This window comes from Salmo trutta, chromosome 12 (genome assembly GCF_901001165.1).
Source record: "Salmo trutta chromosome 12, fSalTru1.1, whole genome shotgun sequence".
Taxonomy (NCBI): Eukaryota; Metazoa; Chordata; class Actinopteri; order Salmoniformes; family Salmonidae; genus Salmo; species Salmo trutta.
The window spans coordinates 20,469,897-20,488,389 of NC_042968.1; the positions used below are offsets into that span (position 1 = coordinate 20,469,897).

The window sequence follows — 18,493 nt, forward strand, 5'->3', positions numbered from 1 at the left end:
GTGGCCTGAGCAGATGGCATTAAGACTTGTTTACTACTGCCCCCGATGTCTTCTCTGCTGCCCCCGATGTCTTCTCTGCTGCCCCCGATGTCTTCTCTGCTGCCCCCGATGTCTTCTCTGCTGCCCCCGATCTCTGCTGCCCCCGATGTCTTCTCTGCTGCCCTGAATTGATCGAATTAATTTCATCAGTGTTAACGAACACATCAAATCTCCTGGCTCTGGAAAGGCCTCCTCCTCTCATTCTGCTCCCCTGCATGCTTCCCCTTTCTGACTTAAATTTGTGATTTTCCGTAATCTGCTGTTTTCGGGCTGCTAGCCAAATACCCTTTTTTTTTTTATCTTGAAGCTAACCATGCTTGGTGATGACAGGCAAAGAGGGTTATAGTTAGACGCTGGTGGAAATCAAAGGTCTCCAACTGAGACTGCATGAGTCTGGAGCAGGCACTGTCCACATGGAGGCCAGACTGGTGTAAGGAGAGATGGAGATGGCCTCAAGTAAAATGACAGTGCATATATTACTTCCTACACTAGTGTGTATAGCCATAGGTCTTGAGCCTCCTGCTGTCAAGGCGAGAAAGTGAAACGGTGGAGTAAGAGCTAACGCCAATGGAGCTCTGCCACTTACCACACACACGTACACACACACACAGAGCCATCCATTATGATTCCCCCAGCATACACACAGAGCCATCCGTTATGATTCCCCCAGCATACACACAGAGCCATCCATTATGATTCCCCCAGCATACACACAGAGCCATCCGTTATGATTCCCCCAGCATACACACAGAGCCATCCATTATGATTCCCCCAGCATACACACACAGCCATCCGTTATGATTCCCCCAGCATACACACAGAGCCATCCGTTATGATTCCCCCAGCATACACACAGAGCCATCCATTATGATTCCCCCAGCATACACACAGAGCCATCCGTTATGATTCCCCCAGCATACACACAGAGCCATCCATTATGATTCCCCCAGCATACACACAGAGCCATCCATTATGATTCCCCCAGCATACACACAGAGCCATCCATTATGATTCCCCCAGCATACACACAGAGCCATCCATTATGATTCCCCCAGCATACACACAGAGCCATCCATTATGATTCCCCCAGCATACACACAGAGCCATCCGTTATGATTCCCCCAGCATACACACAGAGCCATCCGTTATGATTCCCCCAGCATACACACAGAGCCATCCATTATGATTCCCCCAGCATACACACAGAGCCATACATTATGATTCCCCCAGCATACACACAGAGCCATCCGTTATGATTCCCCCAGCATACACACAGAGCCATACATTATGATTCCCCCAGCATAGACACAGCCAACAGACAGTTGATTCCCCTGTCCCCCACACACAGTGCAGTAAATGCCTTTGGACTGAGAATCCTCCTGGCTTGTACTCTCCTCCCTGCCTAGCTCACCCCATCCCTTATCTCCAGCCGCCCAGCTCTGCCTCGCTTCCCCGTGGCAGGACTGAGGTGTGTGTAACTGCGTGGGGTTGGTGTAGGCGTGTGTAAACACCCTGTGGGCAGGCTGGAGCTCTGTAAGGCTGTGTAAGGGTCTGTTCCCTGCAGAAAGCCCAGCTCTGTTCACCTCCATAAAGCTCCCTTTCTTCCCCTGCGTGAGGAACACTCCTCTGCAGCAATGTGGCCATTCAGTCCCGTGTTTGTCCAAGTCAACATGTGATCTGGCCCTGTGGCTCTGCAGCCATACTGTCTTAGACCAGGATGCTCAGTCTCTCTAGGGGCCTCTGCTGCGAGCTAAAATTGGAATTGAGGGGGTTTTCTTTTTATGTATTGAATGTTTCCCAAAATGCCCATCCTCAGCTGGGAGTGGCAGGCTTTAAAGCTAGGTCTAGCGCAGGGTAATCTCTATAAGATTTGAACTGAGGTTCTCTTGTTATTGATTTTGCCAATGGAGGCTTTTCTGTTATTTGAGGTGTTTTGGTAAAGCAGTGGGAAGTAGACTTGAGAATTTTTTTTACATCCTGGAGGAAGTTGATTTTATCACGCGGTGCTGTAACTGCTGTACTATGGCTGATATCATGTTATTCATATTTTAATTAAAAAGAGCCAGGGAGTTTGACTCGTGCATCACATTAAATTGGCTTGCTGCAAGATACCATCAAGGACAAGAAACTTAGATTAACTGTACTGTAGTTGTACACACATAGTAATGTAGCTGTATATTGGGTGAACATTGAGGGGATATTGCTGGTAGCAGTAAGTGCAGGTGATCATCATCTGGCCACCTTTTCTCAGGCCTCCAGGGTGCCAGCGCTCTGTCTGTTAGTGCAAGACTGAAAGACCTCTTGCTTTGTAACAGGAGGCATGTGTGTTTGTGTGTAGCCTTTGCTTTCAGTTTCCGCTGTATCACTGTCACATGTCAGGTTGTGTGCACACGGCTTGAACTGTCTAGTACACACACATGTTTGTGTCTGTGCCAAGGCTGCAGGGGCCAAGGAAAATAGTTCAATTGATGTTATATAAGGTTGCATTCTGACTTATCAAATATTGCTTTCAGTTAGAGGAGGAGAATGCTTGTTCTTCATTACAGCCCATCCTTCCTTTGGAACGTTAAATCCCTCTTCCTAATGTGACCGGTCGTCAGTGTTGGGAGGAAGGCTCTTTATCAGGAGCCCTCCACAGAACAACCCAGGTTGATTCATTTTACAGCGTCTCAGATTAGTTACACAAGATGTTTGCTTTGTATTCCCCCTCTGCCTCTGTTCCATAAACACTGAGAGACCTTTTGTCCTGTAGGTCAACTCATTAGTCAGCTGATTAAGTAGGAGCGGGGCCAGAGCAGTTGTCCAGATTTACCTCGGGGCAGGCAGGCAGGCTAATGATCAGCTGGGGCCACTGGCCCAGCCTCAGAGAGCACAAATTATTTTCTTCTCAGTAATTAATTCAGGTTAGGAAAAACAGAGAGTGGAAGGAGCACCTTGTCAAGCTATCAATAGCCCAATATGGCATCTGAGAGAGAAGAGCTCTCACACAAAGACAGTCTACGGCCCAGGCTCAAATGGAACCCTATTCTCTATGTAGTGCACTGCTTTTGAAACCATTAAATAGTAGTGCACTATGGGTAATAGGGTGTCATTTTGGATTTTGAACCAGGACTTCTGTGGACTGGACGGTATTTTACAGCTTCCAATTGGACCTGCCTTAGGAAGTTTCATCATGTTACGCAACGATAATAGGTGTAACTTTATGTATGACCTGAAAGGACGTAATGGCTGTTAGCACTGTGCTTCTGCTCTGTAGGAAACTTTAAGTTCCACCTGTAGTTTTTCCCACTAAAAAACATTTGTCTCGCTAATCTCTTTTCTTATGGTTCTGTTTGAAATATTGTGTCTTTATGGAAGTTCCACCTGTGGTTTCCCCTCGTATAAACATTTATTATGCTAATGTTAAGACCTTTCAGGAGGCAGCTGGTTGCCATGGGGATGTGAGCACCAAATTGGCTGCATCATCCCGAAAGTTCATCAAACTGTAGCCTTATGGTTTCAGCACAACAGTTCCACAACAGTATGGGAGCCATGTTCTATCGAAACTGATAACTATGAAATATGAGTTCCAGCTAAGGAGAAAGACAAATCAGCATTCTCACAGCACAATGATGTTGTTTTAGCTTACTATGGAAATCAGCTTTCTTGTTTTATTTTAATATGCCCTTCGGTTAAGTTAGTCCAAACTTCTGGGAGGTTTGTCTCGTTCTTCTCCTAGTTTATCATTCCAACACTGTCTACAGTATCCTATCCTCAGTTTACCTTTATCTATTACTTTCTGGCCAGCTCAGTTGAAAACTGGCTTTGTCAGTGGTGTTAAGACTAGCGATGGAGATGGACGTGTCTCTGCTCCAGTAGTTCTGGTCAGGCTGACTTGCAGCTCCTCAGGTACCAGCCTCATTTCCTGCTCAACTGCAGCCCAGATGAAGGAAGGATGGAGTTGCCCATTCATACTGAGCTTAAGCTTCATTTTCCCCCTGCGGGTGAGGTTTTGGGCATGGTAAGCTCATCCTAGATCCGTGCCTATGTAACAGTGTAGGTTCCGTCCCTCTCTTCGCCCCAACCCGGGCTCGAACCAGGGACCCTTGCACACATCAACAACTGACACCCCACGAAGCATCATTACCCATTGCACCACAAAAGCCACAGCCCTTGCAACGCAAGGGGAAACCCTACTTCAAGTCTCAGAGTGAGTGACGTCACTGATTGAAACACTATTAGCGCGCACCACCGCTAACTAACTAGCCATTTCACATCGGTTACACTCACCCCCCCTTTGACCTCCTCCTTTTTCCGCAGCAACCAATGATCCGGGTCAACAGCATCAATGTAACAGTGTAGGTTCCGTCCCTCTCTTCGCCCCAACCCGGGCTCGAACCAGGGACCCTTGCACACATCAACAACTGACACCCCACGAAGCATCGTTACCCATCGCGCCACAAAAGCCACGGCCCTTGCAACGCAAGGGGAAACCCTACTTCAAGTCTCAGAGCGAGTGACGTCACTGATTTGAAACGCTATTAGCGCGCACCACCGCTAACTAACTAGCCATTTCACATCGGTTACACCTAATGGTAAATTCTGCCAGGAGGAACGGCCAGCTAGTGGTCTGACGGAGATGGATTATTTAACCTACTGCAGTTGTCAATTAAAGCAAGGACAAAGACAATTGACCCAACGTCATTACATAAGAGTAGAATTAGCACTTGGTCTAATTCATTGTCAGTTTTGAGTTCTAGCCTAGGATTGGGGGAGCTGATCCAAGATTTATGCCTATCTTCCAGACTACAGTAGAGCAATTACTCAGAGTTAGTCTAATGTTTCAAAGTGACTTTGGTGAGGTATTACCCTATGGGTGTACCGGAGTGCCTGGACACTGCCTGCCTGCTTTCAGTTGAGTCAGTGTTTAAGAATCTTTGAGTAGAAGGTGTTTCCTCCACACAGTGATGTGGTGCAAGTAGGGCTGTCTGTTCTTTGAATGAATGCTAATCTAATGGTTAGCTTTGGGCTGGCAGCCAGCTGTAGCTGTGTGTAAGTCTGAGTCTTCTCTCCAGACATGTGTGTCTGTAATCAGATATTGCCTGTTGTGTTCAACTCATTGACATGGCTTTTTGTTGCTCTTATCCCTCTAGATAAATATCACCATTGTGTAGAGACTGCAGAGCATTGTTACACAATTAGTCAAAGATTCAGAGGATATTATTAATGCTGTGAATAGAGTTTTGGCTCCCGCCCCTCTTGAAACCCTAAGGATCGGGATCCCGTTCTGCGCATCTGTTATTTTACGCGCGCAGTTTTTAATGTTGCTGCTGCTCACACTCCCTTCACATTTCTCTCTTTTACACATCCTCTTCTGAACCATGGTGATAGCCTCTGGCTCATAGTTCTGAACAGCTGAAATAAAAGCCCTGCAGCGATTTGAACCAACATTCAAGGCCATTAGGAAGGCTACAACCTTCTGTCTGTTGTAACGAATATTACAGTTCCACAAGCAGGACGCAGTCCCTACACATTGCATTGGAGCAAAAAAATTAGCATTTTGTGTGATGTAGGCTAATCTTTGTAGTTGCTGCCATATTGTAGCCACAAGCCAGAGTTGCTGAAAAAGAACACTACTTCTTTGACTGCCTGTCCGCCTCCTGCTTAGCCGATGTTTGCAATGATGACGAAACAGGAACATTAAAATCGCTAATTCGACTGCGTGTCTGTCTTGCTTGTGTTTGATATGCTGCCTAAATGGCTACATGTAACTCCCCACTTGTTGATTGCTTTTTGCCCCAATGCAAAACTCAAGTTTGTACGAACATGTTGATCATTTATTTTTTTGTACAATGCAAATAGCTACACGTAGGCTAACTCCCCGACTGAAAACAGAGCATGAAATCACTCTTATGCTTAATAACCTACTGAGGCATGGAATGCAGTAGTTGGAACATGTCCTTTGTGTACCACATGAAGTTTGTTGGCTACACCAGACAAAGGCGTTCATCGCTGATCAAGGAGATGGAAGCGGCAGTAGAGCACTGAGCAGCAGCTAGGAAGGCAGCGGAGTGGGCGGCAGCTAGGAAGGCAGCAGAGTGGGTGGCAGCTAGGAAGGCAGCGGCGTGGGCGGCAGCTAGGAAGGCAGCGGCGTGGGCGGCAGCTAGGAAGGCAGCGGCGTGGGCGGCAGCTAGGAAGGCAGCGGCGTGGGCGGCAGCTAGGAAGGCAGCGGAGTGGGCGGCAGCTAGGAAGGCAGCGGAGTGGGCGGCAGCTAGGAAGGCAGCGGAGTGGGCGGCAGCTAGGAAGGCAGCGGAGTGGGCGGCAGCTACCTTTAAAAAATCCAGCACATAAGCAGAGATCTTTAGCCACAGCAAATCGGGTTTCCAGAAAATCCAGAACCGGTGCCACTATTTTTAACCTCAAATATGAGACCATCTCGTGTGTGTGACTCAGACAGAGATTATAAACATTGTTATTCAACATGCCTGTAACAGATGGTCCAGGGATTGGATCAGAGCTGATCTCATTACGAACAGTAACCGTAAAACTGAAGAGAGACCTATAATCTGTTACTGATGATACACCTCCTCTCTACATACTGTAGTTTATCATACCAGCACGGTGTGATTGAGTCTTTGTGTTGAACGTGAGTGTCAGTGTATTCTTTCATGAAATATAAGATGGAGGCCGACCCACTCACATGAGTCAGTGTCTGATCCCAGGCAAGTTCATTTAGTTCATCTATATTATATAGCATTGATGGTTGTTTTATGGAAGGCGTTTTTAACTGCACACTTTACAGCAGTAATATAAAGTAGTTAAACTTTCTGTCCTCTGGTCTGTGACTGATGGTAAGTGAGTCAGATCAGTCAGTGTGTCAGATCAGTCCAGACTGTGTGTCAGGGGGATATTAAGGCTCTGTGATGTTAATTTATCTCACTGTGACTTGATGATGAATGATGCCCTCCTCCCCTGTGTGAGTGTGAGACGTCACTTTGTTCTGCCAGAGTGGAGTGCAGTGTGTTTTGATAGGCCAATTCATCTGAGCCCCCTCATATAGCCTACACCAGAGCTCTGCTCAGTAACAACCTTTGTAACCACACCACAAGGTTGGGTTCAATCCCATGTCAATGCCAAGCTGAGGAAATGCAGGAAATCGAATCAATTGAAATTCAATTTTGCGGCAGGTAGCCTAGTGGTTATGAGCATTGGGCTAGTAACCGAAAGGTCACTGGTTTCAATCCCGAGCTGGCTAGGTGAAACATCTGTCAATATGTCCTTGAGCAAGGCCCTTAACCCTACTTGCTCCTGTAAATCGCTCTGGATAAGAGTATCTGCTAAATGACTAAAATGTCAAATGTAAACCGATCATTGTCATAGAAAATCTTGGGAATGTTCTGTTTGTTTGTGTGCTTCCATTGCATCAGGAAATTAGTTGGAAGTGACCTTGACTCTGGCCAGCTAGTTGAACCCCCAGTGGTTATTTGGCAGTAAGCCTGAAACATAATATTAAGTCAAGACAATCATCCAAAACACACAATCAAATTTTAAGTTTTGTAATGGCCTAGTCAAAGTACAGACCTAATCCCAATTGAGATGTGACAGGACTTGAAACAAGCAGGTCATGCTTGAAAACCCATAGATGACGCTGAGTTAAAGTAGTTCTGCATGCAAGTGTATGCCTAAATTCCTCTACAGCGATGTGAGAGACTGATCAACGACTACAGGAAGCATTTGGTTGCAGCGGTGGCACAACCAGTTAGAGTGTAAGGGGGCAATTACATCGGAGCATGGACTCGTCAAGGTATCGAAAGCTTTCCACAGCAATGCTGGCCCATGTTGACACTGCTTCCCACAATTGTGTCAAGTTGGCTGGATGTCCTTTGGGTGGTGGACCATTCTTGATACACACAGGAAACTGTTGTGTGAAAAACCCAGCAGTTTTGCAGTTCTTGACACAAACCGGTATGCCTGGCACCTACTGCCATAACCCATTCAAAGGCACTTAAATATTTTGTCTTGCACATTCACCCTCTGAATGGCACACATACACAATCCATGTCTCAATTGTCTCATTGCTTAAAACCTCTTACATCTAGACGTTCCGCTAGCGGAACACCTGCTCCAATATCCAATGATAGGCGTGGCGCGAATTACAAATTCCTCAAAAATACAAAAACTTCCATTTTTCAAACATATGACTATTTTACACCATTTTAAAGACAAGACTCTCCTTTAACTAACCACACTGTCCGATTTCAAAAAGGCTTTACAGCGAAAGCAAAACATTAGATTATGTCAGCAGAGTACCCAGCCAGAAATAATCAGACACCCATTTTTCAAGCTAACATATAATGTCACAAAAAACAAAACCACAGCTAAATGCAGCACTAACCTTTGATGATCTTCATCAGATGACACTCCTAGGACATTATGTTATACAATACATGCATGTTTTGTTCAATCAAGTTCATATTTATATCAAAAAACAGCTTTTTACATTAGCATGTGACGTCCAGAACTAGCATACCCACCGCATACTTCCGGTGAATTTACTAAATTACTCACGATAAACGTTCACAAAAAACATAACATAACAATTATTTTAAGAATTATACATACAGAACTCCTTTATGCAATCGCGGTGTCCGATTTTAAAATAGCTTTTCGGTGAAAGCACATTTTGCAATATTCTGAGTAGATAGCCCGGCCATCATGGCTAGCTATTTTGACACCCACCAAGTTTGTTACTCACCAAACTCAGATTTACTATTAGAAAAATTGGATTACCTTTGCTGTTCTTCGTCAGAATGCACTCCCAGGACTTCTACTTCAATAACAAATGTTGGTTTGGTTCCAAATAATCCATAGTTATATCCAAATAGCGGCATTGTGCGTTCAAGACACTATCCGAAGGGTAAAGAAGGGTAACGCGCCCGGCGCGTTTCGTGACAAAAAATGACAAAAGATTCCATTACCGTACTTCGAAGCATGTCAACCGCTGTTTAAAAGCAATTTTTATGCCATTTTTCTCGTAAAAAAGCGATAATATTCCGACCGGGAAACCCTGTTTTCGTTCAAAGACTGAAAGTAAAAACATGGAGTCTTCTCATGCACGCGCGCCCCAGTCTCATTGTTCTCAGATCGACCACTATCCAAATGCGCTACTGTTTTTCAGCCATGGCCTGCAAAGTCATCATTCAACGTTCTGGCGCCTTCTGAGAGCCTATGGGAGCGTTAGAAAATGTCACGTTACAGCAGAGATCCCCTGTTTTGAAGGCCAAGAAATAGTCAGAGGGCGCTTCCTGTTTGGAATCTTCTCAGGTTTTGGCCTGCCAAATGAGTTCTGTTATACTCACAGACACCATTCAAACAGTTTTAGAAACTTTGGAGTGTTTTCTATCCAAAGCTAATAATTATATGCATATTCTAGTTTCTGGGCAGGAGTAATAATCAGATTAAATCGGGTACGTTTTTCATCCGGCCGTGAAAATACTGCCCCCTATCCATAACAAGTTAACCTGTCTCCACTTCATCTACACTGATTGAAGTGGATTTAACACGTTTCATTAATAAGGCATCATAGCTTTCAGCTGAATTCACCTGGTCAGTCTGTCAGTGTACATTCCTCCATTAAAGAAGACTTCACAAACCATTTCTTCAGCAGTTCCAGCACCTCCAAAAGCCCACTTTCACCCTAGACCAGACTGGATGACCGCAGCATGTTTGCTTTGTTCCCTCTCCATTGGAGCAGCAACCCACAGTCTGTAAAGGCCCACTCACTCGGAGGATGTGATTGACTGGGCTGCTGACCCAACCAGTTATGTCTTTCACATTCTCTGAATGAGGAGGCCAGATAAGCACATTGTGTGGCTCTGAGATGGACTGCTGCTGTGCTGCGCTGCTGGCCAGTCGACTTGCCACCATTGTGTGATTCCTGACCCTAAGATGTCTTGCAACACGAGTGACACCAAATGGTCTCGCCTGGATCATTTTCATCCTTTTTAGGTATGTTCATACGCCTTTAGTGGTGCAAATGGATCAAAATGCACTTGTCTCGTGGAGAGAACATTTTGCATCAAAAGGATAGCATGTCTTAGATTCTGGAAGGTGTTCAGATTGGGATATTTTCCGTGTCCTTTGGTTTTACCCTAGCAACATCACATGCCAGAAGAACGTGTCAGGTCTAGGTGGATATGTATTTGTCAGAGGCAGATATGACTGGGCTCAAGACAGACTGGTGTTATAAGCTTGGGCTTGCCCTACATCCTTTCAGACATCTGAGCTGTGCCTTATCATCTGCTGCATCGCTGGCCTGCTTTCCTACCACTACAAAGGGATGGATCACTTACAAACATTGCCTGGACAGACTAACATACCTGCCCTGGTATGAAAGTGGAGATTAAGTTCATTGCCAATCTTCCATTGTCAGTTCACACTGATAGCGGTGTACTAGCTGCCAGCCTACATGTGTGTGGGTGTGTTTTCACTTACCTTTGTCGTGTGTGTGTGTGTGTGTGTGAGAGTCATTCTTTAGATGTAATCTTCAAATTTTCTTGAATTACTTCTACACATTCTACCCTTCACCATTCAAGCATGTCATTAAAAGGCCCTCTGGTCCTGCAGTTAATCCAGGTCCCATGACACTTGTTAGTGGGACATTGAGCACTCAGGGGTAACTCTGACATTAATCTTTGACTCGCAGCTCATAGCTGTGTCTAAAGAGATCTCAGATGGATTGGTTGATCCACTGCCACAGTGCAGCGTTCTCTGTTCCTCTTGTTTAACGGGGCCTGGTCTCCGCCCTGTGGGTTTAATGAAGGGAATACATTAGCCTAGCCTAACGCCCATCAGTCAGGCCTGGATAAATGAGGTTAAAGTGTTGCAGAGGTTGTTTGAGTACAGCTGACCCCCAGAATTAAATGGCAGTTACAAGACGTCCCACTATAAGACAGGTACTGGAGGCGTTAAGTCCCTTTCATATTCTTTAATTGCTCATCGAGGGCCATGGCTAACAGCTTGCATATGCTGCTGCTTTCATAGAGCTCTGGTGGCTCAGTCTCAGTGCTCCATAGAGCCACATGCGGAGACCACATGCAAGTTATCAATGGAGGATGTCCGTCTCTCAGCCCACTGGGGTATTTCCGTGGGCTATGATGGAACACCATAGTACTGGTTTATTTACTCACCCTGAATGGGAGCCTGCTGGCTGGGCTGTGTTCCTGGGCAGTGGAGCTGCTCTCTGCTGATCTTGTGTATCCTACCCCTGGCATTATCCGCTCCCACTGATTGTCCTGGGGAGCTGGTGGTTTGGAGGACGTTTAGTGTCCGTGTCCATCCGGTGGAGCAGAGCAAGCGGAGGAATGAACCTGACTGGAATGTGGTGGTCCACATTCTCCACCGATCCCCTGCAGCGCTGAGAGGGAGAGATCAAACCGGAGAGGCACAGACCCAATGAAAAGCCCTTTTGTGGAAATGGCAAATCTAATTTGTTTCCCCCACCGTAAGATGGTAGCATGTCAGCTCATTTTGCCTTTCCTTGCTGCCGGCAGGCCCCGCGGCCCCAGACTCAAGGTCAGGCCTGCTGGAAGGGAACAGTCTAGTGTTTCATGACCCTTGCTCACTGACTGACTGACTGACTGACTGACTGACTGACTGACTGACTGACTGACTGACTGACTGACTGACTGACTGTTTTCCTCTTGGCTACAGCTGAGAGGCAGCCAGAGCCAAGGACTTGTCTACATGAGTTAGTTTTTTGTCGATGGCCATCTCAGACCACAGTATCGCAGGGAGTGCATTCCTACACAACCTCCTGTATCTGTTAATTTACTCTCTCCAAGAGCTCCATTCATAGATAATGCACACTGCCTGGAGACAATTATGTAGTTTGTAGCTAATGTACACTGTGTTTATATGGGTAAATCACATCAAGATGAGGACTTATATTCTCTCCTTCCCCCCGTTCTCTCCCTCCCCCTGTTCTCTCTCTCTCTCGTTCATTCGCTCTCTCTCGGTGTCTGTCTCTTTCCCTCCCTCCCTCTCTCCGCCTCTTTCTCCCTCCAGGCATGGGACTCGGTGTGCAGGCGAGGTGGCAGCGATGGCCAACAATGGGATCTGTGGAGTCGGGGTGGCCTACAATGCCAAGATTGGAGGTACAGTACCGTAGAACAGAGGGTGATTGATTGTCATCTCTCTCTGTTTCTCCTCCATTTTATCTTTCAATTCTTCACGTTTTCTGACTGCTATGACAGCTGAAATACGCATGTGTGCTGCCTCCGTACTATTCTGAGCTCAGTTTGAGCAGGAGTTGCTCAAGGGTAACTCTTCCTCCTCCACTTCTCGCCCGAGATGACAGTGAGGCTCACATTAGTTGTGTGTGATAATCTGTGTGCAGCGTGGCTCCTCTGAGCCCATGCCTCAGTGTAAGCGTGTGTAATCCCTTTAATTAGAGCCATCTCTTTTATCCAGTCAGTTCATGCTCATCTCATTACCCCTCTGCATGTTTTATCTCTCCATGCCGCTGCATGTTTCCAGCTGTCACAGCCCGGCAAAATCCAACTCATAGTTTTAGTCCTTATTGGTCACATCCAATATCTGCCAGCCGCTGCTTCTCTACTGTCAGGAGTAGTACTGTCTCATTTAAACCATGAACATGCATACAAGTCTTATTCGGTTAGTCGAAAAAGAAAGTCTAACAACAGAAGTTTAACAACAGTGTATGCCTCCTGCATTCAGCCTCTTCAGCACGGCTACTTCCTTTATAAAGGTAGACTCCACACTGGGCAGTGATTAACAGTGTCTGCCTTGGAACCTGCGTGTTAATGAGATGGTTAATGAGCAGCAACTTCTGCTCACCTTCTCTACTCAGAGGACAGAAACTTTCTGACCAACCACAGTCCTTCCAAGACTGCAGCAAGGGTACCCTGTCAGGCGTAAAGGAGAGTGAAGCAGAGGAACAGCAGGGTGTGTGTGTGTGTGTGTGTGTGTGTGTGTGTGTGTGTGTGTGTGTGTGTGTGTGTGTGTGTGTGTGTGTGTGTGTGTGTGTGTGTGTGTGTGTGTGTGTGTGTGTGTGTGTGTGTGTGTGTGTGTGTGTGTGTGTGTGTGTGTGTGTGTGTGTGACCTACCCGCAGGCTTGGCCCAGTCCGGCAGCTGCCTGTTAGTAAGTGACTAGAAATACCCACTGCTAGAAAAAAATATTTGTTTTATTTCACCTTTATTTAACCAGGTAGGCTAGTTGAGAACAAGTTCTCATTTACAACTGCGACCTGGCCAAGATAAAGCAAAGCAGTGCAACACAAACAACAACACAGAGTTACACATGGAATAAACAAACATACAGTAGGAAAAAGTCTATTTACAGTGTGTGCAAATGAGGTAGGATAACGGAGGTAAGGCAATAAATAGGCCATAGTGGCGAAATAATTACAATATAGCATTTAAACACTGGAGTGATAGATGAGTGTACAAGTGGAGATACTGGGGTGCAAAGGAGCATAAATAAATAAAATAGATAACAGTATGGGGATGAGGTAGTTGGATGGGCTAATTACAGGTGCAGAGATCTGTGAGCTGCTCTGACAGCTGATGTTTAAATTTAGTGAGGGAGATATGAGTCTCCAGCTTCAGTGGTTTTTGCAGTTCGTTCCAGTCATTGGCAACAGAGAACTGGAAGGAAAGGCGACCGAAGGAGGAATTGGCTTTGGGGGTGACCAATGAAATATACTTGCTGGAGCGCGTGCTATGTGTGGGTGCTGCTATGGTGACCAGCAAGCTGAGATAAGGCGGGGCATTACCTAGCAAAGACATATAGATGACCTGGAGCCAGTGGGTTTGGTGATGAATATGAAGCGAGGGCCAGCCAACGAGAGCATACAGGTTGCAGTAGTGGGTAGTATATGGGGCTTTGGTGACAAAATGGATGGCACTGTGATAGACTGCATCCAGTTTGTTGAGTAGAGTGTTGGAGGCTATTTTGTAAGTGACATCGCCGAAGTCAAGGATCAGTAGGATAGTCAGTTTTACGAGGGTATGTTTGGCAGCATGAGTGAAGGATGCTTTATTGTGAAATAGGAAGCTGATTCTAGATTTAATTTTGGATTGGAGATGCTTAATATGAGTCTGGAAGGAGAGTTTACAGTCTAACCAGACACCTAGGCATTTGTAGTTGTCCACATATTCAAAGTCAGAACCGTCCAGAGTAGTGATGCTGGGCGGGCGCGCAGGTGTGGGCAGCGATCGGTTGAAGAGCATGCATTTAGTTTTACTTGTATTTAAGAGCAGTTGGAGGCCACAGAAGGAGAGTTGTATGGCATTGAAGCTCGCCTGTAGATTAGGTAATAGTGTCCAAAGAAGGGCCACAAGTATAGAGAATGGTGTTGTCTGCGTAGAGGTGGATCAGAGAATCACCAGCAGCAAGAGCGTCGTCATTGATGTATACCAAGAAAAGAGTCGGCCCAAGGATTGAACCCTGTGGCACCCCCATAGAGACTGCCAGAGGTCCGGACAACAGGCCCTCCGATTTGACACACTGAACTCTATCAGAGAAGTAGTTGGTGAACCAGGCGAGGCAGTCATTTGAGAAACCAAGGCTGTTGAGTCTGCCGATAAGAATGTGGTGATTGACAAAATCGAAAGCCTTGGCCAGATCGATGAATACGGCTGCACAGTATTGTCTCTTATCGATGGCGGTTATGATATCGTTTAGGACCTTGAGCGTGGCTGAGGTGCACCCATGACCAGCCCGGAAACCAGATTGCATAGCGGAGAAGGTATGATTGGATTCTAAATGGTCGGTGATCTGTTTGTTAAAACCTCTTACATCTAGACGTTCCGCTAGCGGAACACCTGCTCCAATATCCAATGATGGGCGTGGCGCGAAATACAAAGTCCTCGAAAATCCGAAAACTTCCATTTTTCAAACATATGACTATTTTACACCATTTTAAAGACAAGACTCTCCTTTATCTAACCACACTGTCCGATTTCAAAAAGGCTTTACAGCGAAAGCAAAACATTAGATTATGTCAGCAGAGTACCCAGCCAGAAATAATCAGACACCCATTTTTCAAGCTAGCATATAATGTCACAAAAAACAAAACCACAGCTAAATGCAGCACTAACCTTTGATGATCTTCATCAGATGACACTCCTAGGACATTATGTTATACAATACATGCATGTTTTGTTCAATCAAGTTCATATTTATATCAAAAAACAGCTTTTTACATTAGCATGTGACGTTCAGAACTAGCATACCCACCGCAAACTTCCGGTGAATTTACTAAATTACTCACGATAAACGTTCACAAAAAAACATAATTATTTTAAGAATTATAGATACAGAACTCCTTTATGCAATCGCTATGTCCGATTTTAAAATAGCTTTTCGGTGAAAGCACATTTTGCAATATTCTGAGTAGATGGCTCGCCATCACGGGCTAGCTATTTTGACACCCACCAAGTTTGGCCCTCACCAAACTCAGATTTACTATAAGAAAAATTGGATTACCTTTGCTGTTCTTCGTCAGAATGCACTCCCAGGACTTCTACTTCAATAACAAATGTTGGTTTGGTTCCAAATAATCCATAGTTATATCCAAATAGCGGCGTTTTGTTGTGCGTTCAAGACACTATCCGAAGGGTGACGCGCCCGACGTGTTTCGTGACAAAAATGTCAAAATATTCCATTACCGTACTTCGAAGCATGTCAAACGCTGTTTAAAATCAATTTTAATGCGATTTTTCTCGTAAAAAAGCGATAATATTCTGACCGGGAGTCGTTGTTTTCGTTCAAAGACTGAAAATAAAAACATGGAGTCTTCTCGTGCACGCGCGCCCCAGTCTCATTGTTCTCAGATTGACCACTATCCAAATGCGCTACTGTTTTTCAGCCATGGCCTGCAAAGTCATCATTCAACTTTCTGCCGCCTTCTGAGAGCCTATGGGAGCCGTAGGAAGTGTCACGTTACAGCAGAGAGCCTCAGTTTTCAATAAAGAGAGTGTAGAGGGCCAAGAAATGGTCAGAGAGGGCACTTCCTGTAAGGAATCTTCTCAGCTTTTGGCCTGCCAAATGAGTTCTGTTATACTCACAGACACCATTCAAACAGTTTTAGAAGCTTTGGAGTGTTTTCTATCCAAAGCTAATAATTATATGCATATTCTAGTTTCTGGGCAGGAGTAATAATCAGATTAAATCGGGTAGGTTTTTTATCCGGCCGTGTAAATACTGCCCCCTATCCATAACAAGTTAACTTGGCTTTTGAAGACCTTAGAAAGACAGGGTAGGATAGATATAGGTCTGTAGCAGTTTGGGTCTAGAGTGTCACCCCCTTTGAAGAGGGGGATGACCACGGCAACTTTCCAATCTTTGGGGATCTCAGACGATACGAAGGAGGTTGATCAGGCTAGTAATAGGGGTTGCAACAATTTCGGCGTATAATTTTAGAAAGAGAGGGTCCAGATTGTCTAGCCCAGCTGATTTGTAGGGGTCCAGATTTTGCAGCTCTTTCAGAACATCAGCTATCTGAATTTGGGTGAAGGAGAATTCTAGAAAGGCTATACTGTAGAGGGCTTATTGCACTGCCCCTCCACCAGCTCTCATACCATACACACTTACACAAACACAACTATGTCTTACTACACACGTGAGGACTTTTTGCGGACCAACAATTGAGTCCCATTCAAAATCCTATTTTACGCCTTACCCTAAACCTAACCCTAATTCTTAACCTAACCCCTAAGATACTTTTTTTTTTTTTTTTTTTTTTTTAAACAAGTGAGGAACAGAGAAATGTCCTCACTTCTCTGAATTTGATTGGTTTATTATTCTTGTGTGGCATTCTGGTACTCACAAGTATAGTAAAACATGTACACACAGGGAGAGATTAATCTAATATCCTATCACTCTATGGCAGTGACTACCAATGAAAGGCAGGTCTTTGTCATCCCACCAGAAATCCTACCACTATTCCAGAGCACAAACTGTAAGCTCAAGCTTTGACCTTAAGATTTAGAAAGCTGTGTTGGCTTCATCCCACCAATAGAAGAATCCCTGTGTGTTGGTGGAGGTAAGGGGTAGCAGAGATGGGCGCAGGTCTATCTCCTCCTATAAAACTATTTGCTTGTTTCGTTCTGAGCTCTACGGGAACCCTGAGTCAGTGCCCTCGCCGCTGGATGCCTTTGGAGAACTTCAAAGGGCCGAACTTTGTTTACTTTAACCGGTATGAGGGCAGTATGGATAGCTTGACCCACCATGCATCAAAGCAGCCAACACGTTTGTTTTGAAGAAGTCTGCCTTCGATTTCTCAGCTTTCTGTCTGCTGGGATGGGGGTGCGGAGAGAAAGAGGATGAGGAGGCTCCGAAAACTGCCCTAGAGGCTGGCGCTAGAAAACGTTCTAAATTAAATTCAGAATCGATGGCTTTAATATACAAAAAGCGCTGGCATATCCCAATTCAAGTGTCCCTCTTCTGCAGAGGGGATTTGTGCAAAGCAAAGTCCACCCGGATTCAAACTTTTCATCTGTTTTCTTGGGAGGGAAACAGAATGTTCTCATTTATCACCTGTAAACGAACCTTCAGTATCAGCGCTTCTTCAGATCTAAGGCTTATTTATCACCAACTCTGCTGCTGACTGTTTGTTTTTCTGTGGAACACTTCCTACTAGTGGCTGGTATTTGAGTTTAACCTCACCTGCATTTCTCTTCAAAGAAAAGGAGTAGATGGTTATTTGTGTGTGTGTGTGTGTGTGTGTGTGTGTGTAGGAGTGCGTATGCTGGACGGCGAGGTGACCGACGTGGTGGAGGCCCAGTCTCTCAGTCTGAACCCACAGCACATCCACATCTACAGTGCCAGCTGGGGTCCCGAGGATGATGGGAAGACGGTGGATGGGCCCGCCAAGCTCGCCAAGGAGGCCTTCCTGCGCGGAGTGACCGAGGTGTGTGTAAATATCTGTTAGTTCTGGGCCTCAGTTGTGTGCTGCGTTCCCCCATTTCAATGCCTGCCTCACCATCAATAGTTTGTGTGTGACTTCCTCTACACACAGCCAGTAATTATGTAGTAAACTAGTCAACCATTTTGAAGGACAAAGGTGGCTTGAACAACGCAAGCGCACTTCATGACCCAGTCGATTATGAATGGGGAAATTTCATTTGGTCACAGTGGAAGTATCAAGCTTTCTAAACTCCACTAAGGATAAAATAATAAATGGCCTGAACAAATACTGTAGGAAAAATAATCCTCAATACAAAGCACTGAAAATATTGTACATTCATAACCACCTAAAGTGCACTTTACACAATCATTTCCCTTCACATCACTACTGTACCACAATTGTAGAAGTGATTTCAGAATCTGAGAGGGAGGATATTTGTGTTATGAGAATATCTCAATAAAACGCCAATGAGCTCAGGTCACGTGCACGATTTTTAATTTGAATGTGAAATGATAACAGATGTAAATAGTTGATGGGGCTTT

The 18,493-nt window shown here is 45.3% G+C and overlaps 1 protein-coding gene across 2 annotated transcripts in view; it reads left to right on the top strand.

The window, feature by feature from the left end:
- LOC115203143 (furin-1) overlaps positions 1–18,493 on the top strand; it is a 95,144-nt gene that overhangs the window by 58,556 nt on the left and 18,095 nt on the right. For both annotated transcript variants that reach the window (XM_029767551.1, XM_029767550.1), the window contains exons 7-8: positions 12,085–12,173; positions 17,782–17,954. In XM_029767551.1, coding sequence (XP_029623411.1) covers positions 12,085–12,173; positions 17,782–17,954 — 262 coding nt within the window. The remainder of the gene's footprint in view (positions 1–12,084; positions 12,174–17,781; positions 17,955–18,493) is intronic.